Source organism: Opisthocomus hoazin, chromosome 14 (assembly GCF_030867145.1).
Source record: "Opisthocomus hoazin isolate bOpiHoa1 chromosome 14, bOpiHoa1.hap1, whole genome shotgun sequence".
Taxonomy (NCBI): domain Eukaryota; kingdom Metazoa; phylum Chordata; class Aves; order Opisthocomiformes; family Opisthocomidae; genus Opisthocomus; species Opisthocomus hoazin.
In genome coordinates this window covers 19,791,122-19,809,916 of record NC_134427.1, presented here as the reverse complement: position 1 = coordinate 19,809,916, position 18,795 = coordinate 19,791,122, and the positions used below count along the sequence as shown (strand labels likewise).

At 40.6% G+C, this 18,795-nt stretch overlaps 1 protein-coding gene across 1 annotated transcript in view; it reads right to left on the bottom strand.

Annotated features, from left to right (window-relative positions):
• COL4A5 (collagen type IV alpha 5 chain) overlaps positions 1 to 18,795 on the bottom strand; it is an 83,480-nt gene that overhangs the window by 25,230 nt on the left and 39,455 nt on the right. The window contains exons 14-31 of the mRNA XM_075435549.1: positions 17,057 to 17,110; positions 16,894 to 16,950; positions 14,657 to 14,701; positions 14,514 to 14,567; positions 14,294 to 14,335; positions 13,695 to 13,827; positions 12,738 to 12,911; positions 11,463 to 11,546; positions 10,143 to 10,235; positions 9,474 to 9,544; positions 9,042 to 9,233; positions 8,426 to 8,594; positions 7,675 to 7,767; positions 7,480 to 7,584; positions 6,796 to 6,893; positions 6,382 to 6,532; positions 5,614 to 5,727; positions 270 to 437 (exon numbers count right to left, since the gene is read on the bottom strand). Of these exons, the coding sequence (XP_075291664.1) occupies positions 270 to 437; positions 5,614 to 5,727; positions 6,382 to 6,532; positions 6,796 to 6,893; positions 7,480 to 7,584; positions 7,675 to 7,767; positions 8,426 to 8,594; positions 9,042 to 9,233; positions 9,474 to 9,544; positions 10,143 to 10,235; positions 11,463 to 11,546; positions 12,738 to 12,911; positions 13,695 to 13,827; positions 14,294 to 14,335; positions 14,514 to 14,567; positions 14,657 to 14,701; positions 16,894 to 16,950; positions 17,057 to 17,110 (1,897 nt within the window). The remainder of the gene's footprint in view (positions 1 to 269; positions 438 to 5,613; positions 5,728 to 6,381; positions 6,533 to 6,795; positions 6,894 to 7,479; positions 7,585 to 7,674; positions 7,768 to 8,425; positions 8,595 to 9,041; positions 9,234 to 9,473; positions 9,545 to 10,142; positions 10,236 to 11,462; positions 11,547 to 12,737; positions 12,912 to 13,694; positions 13,828 to 14,293; positions 14,336 to 14,513; positions 14,568 to 14,656; positions 14,702 to 16,893; positions 16,951 to 17,056; positions 17,111 to 18,795) is intronic.

Sequence of the window (18,795 nt, the reverse complement as noted above, 5' to 3'; positions counted from 1 at the left end):
ATGATCAAAGTCACGTCTGAAAATTATGAAAGAGAATAAAGTGCAAAATCAACTTACAGGGAAGAGTGGAGAGGTGACAAGGATTTTAATGCAACAAATTTTGTTACAATTTTTTTTAAAAAGTATGAGATGTAATGGTTACATGTAACCAACTTTAAATGGATAGGATAAACCTTGAAACTCATTAAGCTAGCATGCCCAAGCATAAGGAGCATCCACCTGCAACTTCATTTTGGTCTTTGTCCACAGGTAAAAAAATGTGACCTTACCTGGAAATCCAGGTATTCCATCCTGGCCAGGTGGTCCAGGTGAACCCTGAGGCCCTGGAAGACCAGGGGGCCCTGGATATCCTGGGGCTCCTTGGTCACCTGGAGGACCAGGAACGTCGAAGCCTGGAGGACCTGGATCCCCTTTCTCCCCTGGAATGCCCTGCAACCCTAGACAATGTTGTTAAGACACAACCTGTTAGCAAAAAGTAAGGCAAGGCTGAGATCTGTGTGTCTCTGAGCATAGTACTGTAGGAATAGCTAAGTTTTATCTGCAGTCCACTTCTAGCACTGGTTCTGCTAAAGCCATTTATTTTTTAATGGCTTCCAGGTGTTAAAAGGCCATATTCTCCTGAAGAGAAGCATTACTAAAATTTTGCCAAGTTTTGGCAAATACAATTAAAAAAAATCTCAAAAGGAAAACAACAACTCTCTTCAACAACCCTTTAAGTCTGATTAACAAAACAAAAAGTCAAGATTGATTAGACTGGTTTGTATTTTATCATTCAGTACTGAGATTCTTACAAGGATATTTCCATTAATGATTCCATTTTACTACATTCTAAGATAACATCAGCTGAATATTTTTGAAGGATAGCTAAATTCTGCATTGCATTACATTTCCTGAATGAAAAATATGAAGTGTCAAAATACACTTAAGATTGTTTAACGCTAATGATACCGAGGCTTGAGGCACTACTGAAGCAAGCAGACAGCTTGTTTTCCTCCAGTGCACTGTACCAGTGAAGATGCTCAGTCTGGAAATGTAGCTGACAAAAACGGATTATTCTTAAAATCTGAAGTTAAGAAAAGGCTTTGGTAAAGAAACCACAGTACCTGGGGAACCTGAGGTTCAAAAGCCAAGGAGTTAGAGCTCATCAGGAAGTTGAGACAGGTAGCAGTAAGGAGTTGTAACAGTCGTTAAGTTAGGGAACAAAATAAAGCACATACATGTTAGAACAAAGAAAACAATCTACTCTACAGTTACCGAAAACAGATTTAAGTACAAAGAACACAACACTAATGCAGCTAAGAGAAATCAGACTACAAGGAAACTTGGAGATCTTTTTCAAAGTGCAGCCACCACTGTATGCAGAAACAAGAGACTCAGTGAGATCTTTTCAAATATTGATGGTATGTTTTAAAAATAAAATTATTTTACCCTCTCTCCTTGTCTAGTATTCTCTTTGCAACTAGGGCACAAGCTTTTTCTGAACTGTTTGTTACACAAAACTGTCATTACTTGATACTGGCTTGGAAGCCTTCTGAACACCAGAGTACACCCTACCAATGCTGGTAAATCCCTTCAAATACAGATTTTCAAACGATGCTGCTTATTTATAACACAAAAAGCCCCTAGATAATTTTTTCCCATTCTTTTAGTTCTATGACGCAAATTTACATTGTTACACCTACAGAGACAGCAAATAGCATGTTACGTGCCCTAGCATAGTCTACCGAGATGACGACAAGACCACGCCAAAACCTCGTAACTAACTACAAGGCAGTATTACTCTGTAACAGTGAGCCCCGCTCTCGACTGCAGGAACAAGTTTAAGAGTGATGTCATATCTGTTCTTTGCACACTAAACAGGCAAATCGAGATTTCTTGACAGCATAGGCTGTAGACTTCCATTTATTTAATGATAAGCATGGTCCCCCTTGGAAACAGCTTATCACTGCATAAAATTATGGTGTCATGTGCCTGGAACTGCTTACTTTGCAGAGAAAAAAACACTACCAGAGGATGGATAAGGACTGCACATGCTCTGTGTTTAAGCAGTCTCTATCAGCAAGTGGGGGAAAAAAAAAAAAAAAAAGAGAAAACAATATATAACCCAGTAACAGGACAAACTCCGTATCTACAATGGTAAAGATACTTTTTCAAATAGAAATTCATTCCACTTGAAATTCTAGTTCTCAAAAATGCAACCATATCATCATTAGAACAACATAGACAACACAATCAATTCTAAAGTAATTTGTTACACATCCAAAAAAAGAATAGTACTGAGTTACTGTAAACTGTTTGAAGAAATGGTGGTGCAGAGAAAGGAAATTCTGAACAGGGAAACCCTTTCAAGAATTTTCCAAATTACCTGGAAAACAGAGCCCCAGAAACTTTACCTAACAATGCATAAAGGAACAGAATCAAAACAGCCTAGTAAAACAAACGAGGGATGGCAGATAGGAATGCACAAAACAGAGAAATAGCAGTGCCAAGGTAAATGCAAGGACTTCTCAAGTGGGACCTTCAACCATGCACTAGATTTCAGAGCCACTACACTGTTAGTAGCCACAATGATTAGTCAGTACAGACGTGAAGAGCAAAAATGTAAGCATTTCAAATCCACCTACTCTAGTGATAATTATGAATTTGTCAAAACTGGTATTTTGCAGAATGAATCAGTGATCTCATGAAATCAAGTTCTGGCTAACACCAGAACAGATGTTACAGGAAGACAAATTAACACACACTGGATGGAATATTCAAACTATACCAATACATCCTACCATCCCCCTCAAACACACCCTGTTGCCTTCTGTTTCAGTCCAGCCTCAAGTGCAGCCATAGGTTCAGGACAGTATAGTAAGCACAGGAAGCCAAGCAGAGGACCCACCTGCTGGCTCAGGGAACTGCTGTGCACATTGTCCAAACCCCTTCTGTCCCTACCCCTTAACACTGGACCCATTCAAGGCGTGCTGGTGCAGGGATCACACTTTCCTTTCCCCACTGGGAAACTTGTTAAAAAGTATACTTTAAACACGACCCACACTTTACATGAGTAGAACTCAAACTCCATGGGCCTGCTGACTCAAATGCTTGCCTACCTCCAAGTTAAGTACTTGCTGAATCTCAGCTCACAGTTCATAAAGATCTGAATGCGATCAACCAACCTGTGACCCATGGTCTTACAGCTGGCCATGAACTTTTCAGCACACATTGCAAACAATCACAGAATCCTAGAATGCTTTGGGTTGGAAGGGACCTTTAGAGGTCATCTAGCGCAACCGCCCTGCAGTAGGCAGGGACATGTTCAACTAGACCAGGTTGCTCAGAGCTCTGTCCAACCTGGCCTTGAATGTTTCCAGGGATGGGGCCTCCACTACTTGTCCGGGCAATCTGTTCCAGGGTTTCACCACCCTCATTGTAAAAAATTTCTTCCTTACATCTAGTCTAAATCTACCCTCCCTTAGTTTAAAGCCATTGCTCCTTGTCCTGTCGCAACAAGCCCTGCTGAAAATATTTTCCCCATCTTTCCTATAGGCCCCCTTCAGATAATGGAAGGCTGCTACAAGGTCTCCCCGCAGCCTTCTCTTCTCCAGGCTGAACAGCCCCAACTCTCCCAGCCTGTCCTCATAGGAGAGGTGCTCCAGCCCTCAGATCATCATTGTGGCCTCCTCTGGCCCCGCTCCAACAGCTCCATATCCTTCTTGTGCTGGGGGTTGCAGAGCTGGATGCAGGACTCCAGGTGGGGTCTCACCAGAGCACAGTAGAGGGGCAGAATCACCTCCCTCGACCTGCTGGCCACGCTTCTTTTGATGCAGCCCAGGACATGGTTGGCCTTCTGGGCTGCGATCACACATTGGTGGCTCACGTCAAGCTTTTCATCCACCAGTACCCCCAAGTCCTTCTCTGCAGGGCTGCTCTCAATTCCCTCATCCCCCAGTCTGTATTAGTAGCGGGGGTTGCCCTGACCCAGGTGCAGGACCTTGCACTTGGCCTTGTTGAACCTCATGAGGTTCACACAGGCCCATTTCTCGAGTTTGTCCAGGTCGTTCTGGATGGCATCCCATCCTTCTGGTGTGTCAGCTGCACCACTCAGCTTGGTGTCGTCTGCCAACTTACTGAGGGTGCACTCAATCTCGCTGTCCAAGTTATCGTTGAAAATGTTAAACAGCACTGGTCCCAGTACAGCATACAAACGGCAATGCCAATCCCAGTGTTAGCATACAAACAAATTCAAAAAGTGTAGCTTCACAAACATGCAGTGTAAACAGTCATACAGGCATGGCAAGAATCAGATGGGTTTTGAAATGTTCCAGCAACACACATGCTCAAGTCCACAGAGAATGTTCTCTCTGTGGCGACTGCCACACATCTGCAACATGAGGATTTGGTGCACAGCAAGCCCATTCACTGAATGAAGGGGAAAAGGAGTTTCCCTGAACAAACTTTATGAACAGAATGATGTGCATGCATGCACATGTACCCTTTGAGCACAGAGATGGAACAATTTCATATCTTCATCAGTCACCAGTCATTTTAGACAAAAGACAAACTCCCTTCAGAGCATATTCCTAACTATCACTGTACTTAGATTCTACTTTGTTAATCTACTTTAAACCTATCAGGACTCATAAAACTTGTTGGTTTTGCAGAAAAAAGTGTGTGAGGGAATCAGGAACCGCAGAACTCAGAGATTTCTGTAAGAGGAATTCTAAAGTTCTTTCTCAAGTGTGCTTATGACAAGATGAATGTGTATGACCTCTTTTACTGACAGGTTTTTGTTGAAACAGTGTCACAGCACTACTTGGAGAACATTTTCTCCTCTACAAAATAATGAACTAGATAGTTTGGAATAATCATGCTTTCTTCCTTTCCACTTTAACAGAGTTAAATTGTGCTTCAGCTTCCATTCGCAATAAAAAAGTGCCTAGCGACATCAGGGAGAACCTGTATTACTCCCTTGATTTTGCACTCGCCATGTAAGTAGAGGGAGGACAAATAGCACTGTATAGGGGATTGAGTTAGTCCACTTTTTTCCAAACCAGGAATTAATTTCCTAGATAATAACGTAAAAAATTTACTTAAAAATACCTCTCACCCAGTGAATTTGGAATACAGTTTTGTAAGCTAGAAAACTGCTTTGGCATTAAAGAATCACCTTGCTATTTTAAAGCAATGTAATGCCAGCACAGTATAGGCAGCTAAAGGCAGTTTTCCTCCTCTTCTGCATCCCCAAAACCTCTGCACTGACATTGTGCTCCCTTCTGTCTTCTGAAGAGCATCGCGATAAACCCCTTCCGAGATTTTGTCACTATCTGTGCACAACACTTTTTAGAATTTTGGCTGAGGCTCAAAGTCTTCTCCAAAGTGGGCTTCTACACCCCGAGACCTGTCTAAGTTGTGCAAATGGCAGGGCTGAATGTAATTCCACTTCTGATTTCAGTAAAAAAAACAGCACACCAAGTTTTGCCCGCTTGACTGGCAAGACAGCCAAGCTTATAGACATGAAGCCTCTGTCTTTCCTTGCCCTTCTGTTCAGTGGGACCTTCAGTGTCCTGTGTACCTGCCTGGTGTATGTCAGAAGTAACCTAAGGGTACAATTCACGCGAATTTTACCTGGGGGGCCGACAGGACCCGGAGGTCCTGGAGATCCAGGTGGACCTTGACCACTAATGCCAGGGATGCCTGGTGGGCCTGGGAGTCCTGGTGGTCCACTTGGTCCAGGGTCACCTAAAAGAACACTCTTGCTTAATTAAATATTGAACTCAGTTCAGGCGTACTTGCTTTCAGAAGCAGAGAGCCTACATGTTTACTTGAAATCTCATCCTTGCATGCAAACAAATATGGATCTGACACTGGAAAAAACACACTTCAGAGGCCATTTCTGAAAGCCAGAGATTTTTCCTCATTCTGTGTGGAATGCATGCAGTTTTTATTTCTAGGCTACACAGAGACATGTCACTGCATCATAATCCACATCAAACTCCACAGATGCTCTCCAGCAAAGCAGGCATACTCTGCAGTTCAATACAGACAATGATTAACAGTAGCAATTTGTGAATTGCTATCCCTCTGCCTGTTGAAGCACAGCGCATCTAAATGACAAGGATTCTGTTGAAAAAGTTTTACCCCCACATCAACATGATTTGTGTGTAGAATACAGACCTTCAGATACTGACCCACAGATTGGTATTTATTCCCTTGCTTGCTTGTCTTTTGAGAACACAAACTTCCATTTACACAGGTGTCTCTGATTTGGAAGAACGGACCTGAAGTAATTTCTCTGAAGTCAGCGCTGCTTGTATTTAACTGCCATATGACTCCCAGCACATCTACACTTTTTAAAGTTTAATAGGAAACAGAAAAGGGGACAGTACTCCATACCTTTGGGCCCTGGAGTTCCATCGAAACCTGCCCGGCCTGGGAGACCAGGGTTTCCTGGGAAGCCAGGATCACCTTTAGGTCCTTGAACTCCTTTTGTGCCCGGTGGTCCTGGGGGTCCAGGTGGTCCTGGAACTCCAAAACCACGATCCCCCTGTAACAAATTAACAATTTTTTAAAAGGGGGTTTTCTGAGTTTAGCCTCTCCTAAAAATGCTAAAGTAGCAAAGAAAAAACTTCCATCACCTTAGAGTTCAACTTCTTTTTTCCTACCCTCACTCAAACCTTAAATCGAGAATGGGACTTCCCCGCAATTAAAAGCTAACAACAGGAGATTAAATTGTCCCCACCAACTTCCCACTGACACAGAACAACCTCTAAGAAAGTGAAGTTTTATATTAAACAAGCAAACACAGACCTTCTGTCCTGGGAAACCAGGTGGTCCAGGAGGTCCATCTAGACCAGGGCGACCCGGAGTTCCTGGAGCTCCAGGGGGGCCTGGAGTCCCTGGGAAACCTACACATGACATGAAGGTTAGGGCAGCAGAGGAGGGGACACTAGAGAGCATTAAAACAAGTCTAGGGCCCATGAAAAGTAATATCTGAAAAGAGGGTCTGTGCTTGCACAAGCACACTTAAGGGGTACCCATTTGGCTGAGATAACATTTGAGTATACAGTCATTGCCACAGAAGATCTCTGGGACTCCTCTCAGAGGAGGGCATTCCGCATGGTTTGTGGTCTAACAAAAATTACAAACAGTTCACATCAGAAACATTAACATCTCGAGGTGGCATTTGGAGATCACTTATTGATTCAAGCTCAAACATTCATCATTTCCCAAAGTTTTACCCTTTGGTTTTGTGTCCTTGGTTTATTGAAAAATGTAAGCTACCATGAAGGAGCAGTACAGTGAACAGAGTAATAAGAGCTCAGCAGGTTTCTTCCTGATACTTCTGAAACTATCATAAAGATGTATAAATTCAAGACAAAGATTTTTTAAAGGATTCTAGAGACAGAAATCAACTCGCTACGAAAAAGTGACACAACTCTCTATGTCCCTCCTTCCAGCCAGTACAATACAGTAACATGGCTGTAAACATACCTTTTGGACCTGGTGGACCTGGAAGTCCAATGCCAGGAATACCCGGCTCTCCCTTTGCACCTGGGATGCCTGGTAAGCCACGCTGACCTGGCTGACCAGGTTCTCCTGTAAAAAGAAGAAAATCAACATAGTTATCAAGAATCAGTCAGAATAAAAAGTTCTTGGAATTCCCTGGATATATAGTTGCTGCTTTACCTGGAAGACCTGGGTCACCATTTCTTCCTGGAGAACCAGGGGGGCCAGGAACTCCTGGTTCTGTAATAGTCTGGCCGGGGTCACCTTTTGGACCTAGAACCGAAGAGAAGAAATACGTATCACTCAGTAGGAGTTTCTTTGCTGTTTTCCTTTGAGCAGAAAAAGATGCTAGCCACATTCCAAGCTTACAAAGAACATAAACACCAGCAACAATTTACCCAATAGGCTATCCGTCCTTGAGCCCCATACAGCATTTATAAGCTTAGAGGCACTTTTTAATGTTCAGACGGTTTTCTTGAAATCTTATATTTTTCTAGCTTCCTCCTAGGTACCATTACACAAATAGTATTTTCCATAGCTGACACCAGCACAACCTGATCAGAATCTGCGTAGTGGACAAGAAAGTAACAAAAGCAAACTTGTTCAAAGCAAACCCTTGTTTTCAAAAACTGTTGTAGCTGCAGTATTATCAAGCATAAGCCAGATGGTTGTTACAACGCATTTCCACTATAGTCAGTTGAGAAGGAGGTCAGAGCAGAAGGGCCAGTCATGTGCCTATAGTAATACAGCACAAATTCTGCTCACTTCATGATTCTGTGACGACCTTCAGTAAGAGAGCTTATAAATACTAGGTCTTACAATGCCTTTGGGAAAAGGTTAAAATCAGCATTATGCTCTGAGAACTATCTGGAGCAAAAAGCAAAACTTCATTTTACAGCTTTTGTTCAAAAGCACACAGAGGCCAACTCACCAGGAATTCCAGGAGGCCCTGGACGGCCTGATACACCTTGGATGCCCTTTTCACCGGGTGGACCTTGTGGACCAAAACCAGGAGGTCCAGGAAGTCCTTTGTCTCCAGGAAGACCAGGTATTCCTGGATCACCTGGAATACCCATTTCTCCTTTGAATGCAACACTGCCCTGAAAAAAGGAACAGCAGGATGAGAAAGAGGAACATGTATTTACTAGGCAAACGAGTAAAGTCTTTCATTGCTTCTGTTTTGAAACTCTTTGGCAGTTTCCATCCTTCTAGCTCTCAAGGTCATTAGCCACCTACATCTTACTAGCACGGTAGAGATAAGGTCTAAATCTGGCTACTTAATTCTTCATACTACATAGATGAAATGTAGACAATGGCAGAAGGGACCATCTGACACTACCCAGGAGAAGTCTCAGTTTATTTTTAGAAGCATTGACAGATTCAGGAAGTATGTCTGCATATAATCAATAGATTGGCATCTACTGAAGAAAATTACTGCGTTAGACACATCCAGAAGAAATTGCATCTGCCAGTATCTGCACTATGTCAAATGTATCCAGGACTTCCTAAGATATCTGTCCAATCAGACAGCATAAAATGGAACTCACAGGCTCTCCCTTAGGGCCAGGTAGACCTGGCAGTCCATCTCGTCCAGGAGTGCCATCTATGCCAGGAAGACCTGGAGGTCCTGGGAAGCCAGGGTCCCCTTTGTCACCTTTCATTCTTGGAGAAGTCAAGACATCCCCTGGGTCTCCTTTCGGACCAGGTCTCCCAGGAGCACCTGGGGACCCTGGGAATCCCTGAGAAGGGGGGAGAGGAAAAAAAAAAAAAAAAAAGAGAGAGAGAGAAAAATCAGCATTTTACTTTTTCTTTCACTCCCTCTTCGAGTTTGACACAATATAAGAATTATGCATTCAAGGAAGTTATGGACAAAACCAGAAGTATTAGACAAAAATTCATATCTACCGTGCACAGATCTACTACACACGCAAGATAAACGAGACACTGTTTTCCCACCAGAACATAACACCACCACTTACTGGTGGCCCTACAAGGCCAGTTAATCCAGGAAGCCCCTTTTCACCTTTTGGTCCAGGAAAACCAGGAGAACCTGAGTAATGCGGAAAAACATAAAAGAAAAACATAAAACTATAGAAGCTGTAAATACCAAGCATGTTGTTTGCATAAGATAATAGCTAAGTTATTTTAAAACCAAGCAAGGTTTAGTCTGGGTTTTTTGGAGAGCTTGATTTTATTTGAGCAGAATAAAAGTTGCAGCTCTAATTTAAATCAGTAGTGTTAAAAAATGTTCACACTTTTAAAAAGCTCCAGCTCCTTTATCATTTCAGGAACTGCAAGTAGTACAAGTTAATTTCTCTCTTTGAGTTAAACCTATAGCAGACCATAAAACTTAAAGATGCAGAATGCTTGCAAGTCTGTCTTTGATCAGAAAACTTTGTTTGAAAGATCAGATTTTTTTTTTTTTTTAAAAAAGAGTGATTGTTTTACACATATCCAGCCTGTTTCTTCTTAACACTCCCCAGCTGTGCAAAACAGGACATGCACCACCTATGTACCGGAGCTGGCAACCATGCATCTGAATTTGTACAGAATACAGAGGCATATCATTAGCATTATACACAGGTACTCAGATACAAAAGTGACTTTATAGACTATATTAAGCAAAACAGTGAAAACTACAGCCTTACCTGGACTACCTGGAGGTCCTGGTGGTCCTGTCTCCCCAGGAGGCCCAGTTATTCCAGTTCCTATGCAATTGAAGCATGTGTCTCCTTGATCACCTAAAAAGATTTGCATTGAAAAAGCATACTTCAGCATCAGATCTTCAAAAACACTAAAAGAATTCAGCGCAAAAGCAATTGTTTTCTTGCTACTGATCTATAACACCAAGTCCCAAATAACTATCTTATATAATTATGTGGCTTCTTAAATATTATAAAGCTTCCCCCATGAAGGCCAGACTGAAGCCTTTCAGTTGCTAGAAGTCAGACAACCAATACCAGATATGACTAGAATTTATTTCGGATAGTGCAAAATAAATTAAAACAAAAAAATGCTTTAAATAATAAAAAATAAAACTCTGGACTCTTATTCTCAGCAAAAGAGTCCTCTCCTAAAATAGGCACTTGACATTTCAAACTACAACTCTAAACCACATATATCAAAATCTCAAATTTTAATTAAACTCCTAGAGTGCAAAATAAATACTGGGAATGTTTCCTTGATTTCACAATAGGCTAAACTTATTTCATAAAAAAAAAAAAAAAGAATGGTTTCCAGAAGTTTAGGAATTTCCTTCACAAACAGACTTTTCTTACATTCATCAATGTAGTATTTAAGCACTTCATGTAGCTTAATTAATTAATCTTTACAATCTCCACAAGAAAAAAGACTTCTGTTTGAAAGGAGTACAAAATTAAGTGAGATGCCCAAAGTCATCTAGGATGTCCATGGTTGAGCTAGGAAAAGATTCTCACTTACCCATATCAGCATCCTCATTGCAAGGTTGTCTTTTTGGAAACAAGGATACACATTAAAGATGTCTTTCTTTTGCTTACCAAACAAATAAACTCATTGTAGATTGACCAACTCAAATTAGGAATCTTGCATTTATAATTTCAATATTGCTTTCTATAAAAACTGTCAAATTTATTCATGAATGAAGTATAAACTTTTTCACATAGAGTTGGCAACTGCTGTTACAAAGCACTTAGTTTCTATCTACCTGGGAGATACTCATAAACGTGAAGTTCCATTTTACGCTAATCATGATTCATGCTAGACCCTAGCATTGGTTGTATCCTCAGTCATTTAGAGATTCCTGTGCTTTAACACTAGATGAGGCACTATCCTACGCCCAAATAAAACAGCTTTCTTGCTTAGAAACAGAAAATACCCACACTCAGTCCTACTGGGAACAGACTGTTTACCCTTATTTAATGCAGGCTTTACATTGTTTGACAAGCTTTAACGAAACAAGAAAAAACAAGACAGCCATGACACTGCACCTTTTTGGCCTCGCTCCCCTGTAAAGCCTGGTTGTCCTGGAATTCCTGGAGGACCTTGCGGCCCCTGCTCACATAACCCTTCACCTAAGGAGAATCAGGAGAGTAACGATCAGTTTGTGTTAGACTGACATGATCAATTATTACATGTAATTCAGTACACAAATGTACTTCCCAGTATTTGTGTGGATATTCTAATATACCCACACAATTACAGACCAAACATTCTGTCATTTCAGACAGAAGACTGCTAATGAAAACCCACCAATATAATCCAAACTCAAAGGGAAACAATCAGTGATATTACCCAACTATCATCACTTCTCCTTCACAACCTCAACTCTGACTACTTCCCACAGCCTGCACACTTCCATCTCTACACTACATTCTGCTGTTCAGCCTGATATCATAAAAGCATGCGTATGAAATATCCTCAGTGAGGGAACTTCAGATTCCTCCCTGAACCGTGTTAGCCTCTCTCCACTAGAGCTTTCCAGTTCTCATATTCCATCTCCCATTTCCCTTACACCAAAAAGGAGCTAAGAGCCTTCATCCAAAGTGTCCATTCCCAAGCTAATTTTGTGTGGTCTACACACTAGAATATTTATCAGATGAAACTGGAATTATGTGAAAAATTACTCCTTTGACTCTTCTGGTATCATAACTCTTAGAAGGGAATAGTCCCTCCAAGCTTTTATTAGGCCGTATCACGAAAGCTAAATGTACTGAAGACAGTGTCAAAGTAGTTATCTACTGCTTTACACACAAATTTTAATAGAATTTTCATTAGTTGGATTAAACAGGATGTAACATAAATTGGAAAAATACTTTATTTTGTACATCTGGGCCAAATCTGCTTGGCCCCAGAGCACTGTCATTATTCTGCGAGTCAGCACAAAGGCCCCTCAGGTCTGACAATTTCTTCTCCTCCACTCTAGCTGAATTGCACAGATTAGTCACAGCAGGGCTCACTTGAGGCAGAAGGAGGCATGATAAGGCCAGGCTGCAACTCCCACCACTGAATACCCAAATTCTGTAATTGTCCTTAAGGCTAGAATTCTCCTACAAATGTCCTGATTTGCAACGGGAGTGACTTGGAGACTGTATACGAACAGCTTGGAATCTCATGGGCTTCCAGCTGCTGATAAACTACATTTTCGCAAGTACAATTAAAAAAAAAAAAAAAGAAAGAAAAAAAAGAAAAAAGAAAAAAAAAAAAGAATGAATGTCAAAGCTGTTCAGTGTCTTCTACTTTATGTCTATGTTGTCATCACTTACCAGAAGGAACAGATGGTGCAGGTGGCCCTGGGGGACCTGGTGGTCCTGGAGGTCCTCGTGGTCCATCAAGTCCTGGTTGCCCAGGAATAGAAATTCCAGGTAAACCTGGATCTCCCTTCTGTCCTCTCTCACCAGGTAAGCCAGGTGGGCCAGGAGGTCCAACAGTAGTGATCCCTAAGATGGGAAGAACTTAGTTGCTTAGCTCAAAGATTTAAATCACTTTTTTGCAAGAATGACAATGATAAATGATGAATAATGTGCTACAGATAAGACTGTGTCTTTCCATGTAAGTACTCCATAACATTTCTTCTATGGAATCAAACTACATGTTGATGTGTAGTGTTTGACATATGCACATTTTGCATTCTCAGAGTTTTTTGTTTGAAAAACTGACCTGAGGCTCCACAACTAAGTTTACGAAGGAAAAATACTAAAACAGGACTAATGAAAAGAAGAACTTGGGGGAAAAAAGAACATTTACAAGCTGTAACATTAGAATCATAATGTTCTTCTCTGTGCATGTATAAGGCAAATACAGGTGTCACCGCTCCCTCCGAAGGTAGACTCAGATCATCTCCTCCTTTAGCACTGGCCAATGTACAGCAGAGACTAGGTTTGATGGCCAGGTACCAGACTTCTGGTACACAATACTATCTCTGTGGAATGCAAGGTAAGTGATATGAGATAAATTACCTCTAAGACTGTTAAGCTAATATCTGTTCAACAGCCTTGATGATTAGCATCCTCTGTTCACCACAGCAAGGGCAATGAATGTTCAGAATTCCTCATATTAATCCCATAAGCTAAGGACCACCCTTTAAGCTCAAAAGTAGCTCTAAATAGTTCTGCCTTCACTTTCTGCTCAAGTCCGTCTCTCAAAAGGAGTGTGAAAGACTGAAGCTAAATATCCATTCAAACATTTGAGCATATAGCTTATTTTAACGCTTGCACTCCTACCTGGAGAACCTGGCAAGCCAGGTGGGCCTGGCCTACCAGAGAATCCACGCTCCCCTTTGGCTCCTGGAAGTCCTGGCAACCCTTTGCTACCTTTTGGTCCCACTGTTGCATCAATGCCTGGTCTTGAAATGACCTGTAAATGTTTCATGTTCATGTGAAACAACTTGCCAAGAAAAGTGTCATGGGAATGGTAAAGAGATGCGAGGGAGAAAAATCTCAACATACTTTGAACCTTATACCAATGACAGATGCTTCTCCCACTCCACTGAATTACCAGGTAAAATTCCAGTAAAGAGCACTCCCCAGTAGGAGGCACTTTTACTGCCAAGCCAACATGGTTAGAATAGGCTTCAAGTGAAGCTGTGAATTTCTGCTGGTCTGAGGTTATAATCTAGCCTTGCGTTTGTAACCTAGCAAATCCTAGAGCACAGAATCTATCTTGAAAGAAGGAAACAATCATTTCTATTAGTAAATATATGAAATCTTTATGGGTTCTTTTATTGTGATGCCTGGAGATAGGACTCACAGTCATCCAAGAACTATGGTGAGACAACACTGTCAACCAAATGCAGAAAGAAAAGAAGGGATCAGCAACTTACAATTCCAGGAGGACCAGGGGGACCAGTGTCACCTTTTTCACCCTACCAATGAAATTTAGAGCACTTTTTATACTGTGCATTAGTACACAAGAAAGTTATTGCAAACATTGCTCAACACTGTAACAGCATAGGCAATGCAATTACTGCTCAGACAGAATGGAACTCAGTGATGGCAAATTTTCAAGCTACTGTAACAATAATGATAAAACACCTGGCTTACCTTTTCACCCTCTCTTCCTGGAGCACCATCTATTCCAGGCCCACCAGGTAAACCCTTCAAGAAAAGAGAAAGATAATCTTCTTCGTATCAGCAGAAAAGCTTGTAAGAAGTCTGCTTAGATTAGAAATGTACGAGTTACTCACATCCCTACCAGGCTGACCAGGTTCCCCATCTTTACCAGGCTTTCCCTTCAAAGACATAAACATGCATTAAAATAAAATGCTTTGGTGGCGAAGAATTCTTATGGAAATAGTATTACTTATTTCCCATTTTTCAATAAACAAAACTTCCTCTAGAATGCAGTCCTTGTGACAAATACATCAGACCTCAACTAAGTATAATTGATGGGCGTTATCTAAACTGACATTTTCATTTAGAAAACCAGAGCAAAAACAATGACAAGACTCAAAGAAATGTTGTATGAATACAGTGCAAACTGATCTCCAGTTAACTATCGCTGATTTTAACTATTGCTGTGTTTAATAACTCCCTTTATTCTAACATTAGAGAAATTCTTTATCTGGAAAACAGATCCTAACTCCCTAAACACTAGAGCACTATATTTAATTAGGAAATTAGTATAATGTGACTGGTAAAATTAAATACAACCATTTCTGTGTTTGAATTTTAACTCTCCTTTAAACCAAATGCAATTTTCTGAAGAATATTAACAAAAATAGTGCAATTCTGCTCAAAGAAGTAACTTCTAAAAACCATATACTCTGAACAGATTTGTCATTGCTCCAATAAAAGTAGTGCAAGATCCACTCTACTCCAGAGCACTCACTGGACAAAACAAATAGGACTCCACAGTTAGCACTACAGAAGCAGTATGTAAGGGGGACACCTGCTGGAACATAACTAGAATAGACGATTAAGTTTCACCACAGTGCCAAGATCAACTCTCAGTCACCAAGAAGGTGACAGTAAGACCTCGCAGATACAGCATATGGGAGTATAACGTTATTTGTGAATTCTTTATTATTAGTGATGAGTTCTGATTCTCAAAAATGAGGTTGTAAGCTTTCCTGTGAATTTGCAGAACTACCTGTTTGACTACATATACTGCCACTTTTATGAATGTATCTGAAATGGGTTTGAGCCACACAGAATCATATGGAGTCCTGCCCTAAAAGGCAGCTTTAGTGTAACTGAATAGCTAAACTGCACTTTAAGTATGCAACATGCCCAAATTCAGAGTAATAAAACCAAACAAAAATGTTGGTAAACAAGCTTTTGGCAAAGGGCATCTGCCATATCCCCTCAGGACTTCTATCCTCTCGGATCTTTGCAAATTTATGCAGTTCACATTTACTTTTGCAGAGAGAAGCAACTTGGAAAATACAACTGAAAACCTACTCAAGATAGAATGAGAATTATGGCTTTTTAAACCTGCCTCGTTTCTTATGTTCCTTAAAGAAGGCAAATGAAAACTCTACTATAAATCTCAGCAACTAAGAAGTTTTTTATCTAGAATACCAAACATTTATTTCCATTGTATTCTTTTCTTATGGAAATCGGAAGACCTATAACCAACATGCTTCTAAACAGTGTTTATATTTTGTCCATTTAACCTGAGCAAGACTTGTGTCTCTATTTTCAAAGGGGCCCATTATGTTGACGAAACTACAGCTACAGTAGCTGTGAAAGTGAAGATACAGAATGCTTTGAGCAGCTTATCTTTTCTTTGCTGGTCCAGCCCATATTATTTTCATCCTATTTCTTAGCACTTCCACCATCATCTTCAGCTTTTCTGACCTGTGATATCCAGGATAGATTTGAGTCTAGACAGGAACAAAGTGACTTGTGCTATCCTCAGATGCAGCTATCCTGACTCATCCCCTCCCCAGATAGCACACAAACTGAAGTAGACTCTTGGCAAGTGACAAATGGGCTTTTGGTCTTAATGCAGTGTTCAGAGACTTGGTTTTGTGACTCACCTCACAAGTAAACCCACTGAGAATGAGTATACATAGACCAGCTTAAATATATACCAATCTTATGCTGCTTGCTAATCCAGTACACAGCAAACTGAATGCAGACCCTTTCCGAAAGGAAGGAGAAAATTACTGCTTCAGTCAAGCAGTCCAACAACTTTGAAGAATGTTTCCACATGTAACCAGATAACATCATTCCAATTCATTTCTCCTGCCCCCAAAACTAAGATCGACATGTAGATAATTCTAGCGGAAAGCACTGAGAGATCCATAGCTAGAAGCACTTTCGTGAACCAGATGTGTCATCTACAAGCTTGCCAGGTTATGGAAAACAAAAAGAAGTCTCTTACCCAGAGGCTGATGGCCCCACGTGAATTCAACATTTGCTTAATTCTCAAAGATAACACTGACTGGAAAGATAAATGTTTGGTTAAACTACTTACTCTTTTGCCTGGTTCTCCTTGCTCACCTTTTTCACCTTTTACGCCACCGGGAGGACCCTGGATACACAAACATCATCTTAAACTGAGCCCACAAGCCAGAGCAGAATGAATTTACAATTCTGATACAGATGCAACTAAAAAGTACTAAAAGAGGACTACTCACAGGAGGGCCTTGTGGCCCAGGAAGTCCTGGTGGGCCTGGATCACCTGGAATACCCTGTCAAGCATGGGCAAAGAAAAAGAGGATTAAAGCCTCCATCACTCCCTAGCAGCTCAGTTGATTTTTTTTTTTTAATATAGAAACATTTTTTGCTGTCATTTAGATTTCCAAGTACTATGAACAGTAAAAGTTCAAATTTATTTTTCTTTGTGTGGAACTTCAAGTGCATCTATAATTTTATTAACCACTCATCCTGTTTATTTAGATGATTCACTTCACTAAGACACAACTGCCTCCTGCGTGCACTGCAGCAGCTGGTTTAGTGGCCTGCAGCTGCTAAATAATAACAAAAAGAAAGAAGAAAAAAAGGAAAGAAAGAACAAATGCCAGATCCTGCTGAAATTACAGGAGCAACAGTCATTAGATCACTGGTACTTGTTGAAATTGTGAGGCCATCAGGATCAATAGTGTGTTTGTCAGAAAAGTGTCACAGGATCACTGTGTTAAAAAGTTAAAATGTCTACTTTGTCTTCTTACACCTCTGTACAAATTCTTAAATCTCTTCATCATTAACCTAAATACAAGTTACAGGGTATTGAATCCACAAAAGGATTCTGTTACTTTCTTAGAGGCCTCCCAGACATTTACAAGCCCATCTATACACTTGATTTTTCAGTAAGAGATCATAGGCAGAGGTACACTCCAGAACTTCATGTGTACTTTGCAAAAAAATGAGTGTAATGTTGAAATTTTTTACTGATTGTGTACTACCAAGCATAACCTTTATTGAAATAAAAACAAATTTTTAAACTGAAATAATTTTTAATTTTGGTCAAAGGCAATGCACTGAGACTGTGTTTGGAAGTCTTAGTGTTTTAACAGAAGTGTAGTTAGAACACTTTTATTATGTACATTTATGTAACATAATGCCAGTATAATTAGTCCTTCAGAGATCCCTGATGGCAGAAGCAAATGACTCTGACCCTAATAAAGTCAGATGAGTTTTTGCTTCAACTATAGTGTGGTCAAAAGGTCACCTTGAGTTTTCTTAGAACTAGGATACACACAATGCTGCTCTTTACCTTCTGTCCTACTGCTTTGGTACGCAGCAGTACTTTATTTTGGCAGGGTGTAGGACAATTCCACCCACCATCTTGATCAAAACCATTTGTTACCCTTCCTTTCAGAGGAACATTAGGCACCACTAAGGCACACCCTAGGGCTATCCACTGATGTACATTTGCAATGTGCAGTCATCCTAGAAAGGTCTCAGTGTTTGGTTTGTCTCTGCCTTGGCATTTATGGGTGGGGAAGGATCCCTACAAATCAAACCAACAGTTTGAGATTACTGTCATAACATGGTTTGATACCTACTTTTGAGAGGCCAGAAATAAGGAAAGCACTTTATTCAGACCACAAGAAATAAAGATCTTGGGAATCATGAAAGACAGAAAAGAAAAAAAAAAAAAAAAAAAGAAGAAATTGAGTCAAAATTTTTGAAAGACTTCTTCACAATGGATGACAAAGCTGGTTACTTAACGGGAATCCAAATCCCCAGACAGCTTTGCAGTCTGCGTGTTCCAAGGAATGAGAATATTTTAACTGCTTTTACTGCTACTGTGAACTTCCTTTAAGAGGGTTTCTTAGGCATAGTTATTTTACTAAAGGAAGTAACTGAGCTAATGTGACTGGCTTGCCTTCTGTTAAAGGAAAACTGCTCAGGCCTGAAATAGTCAGTACTT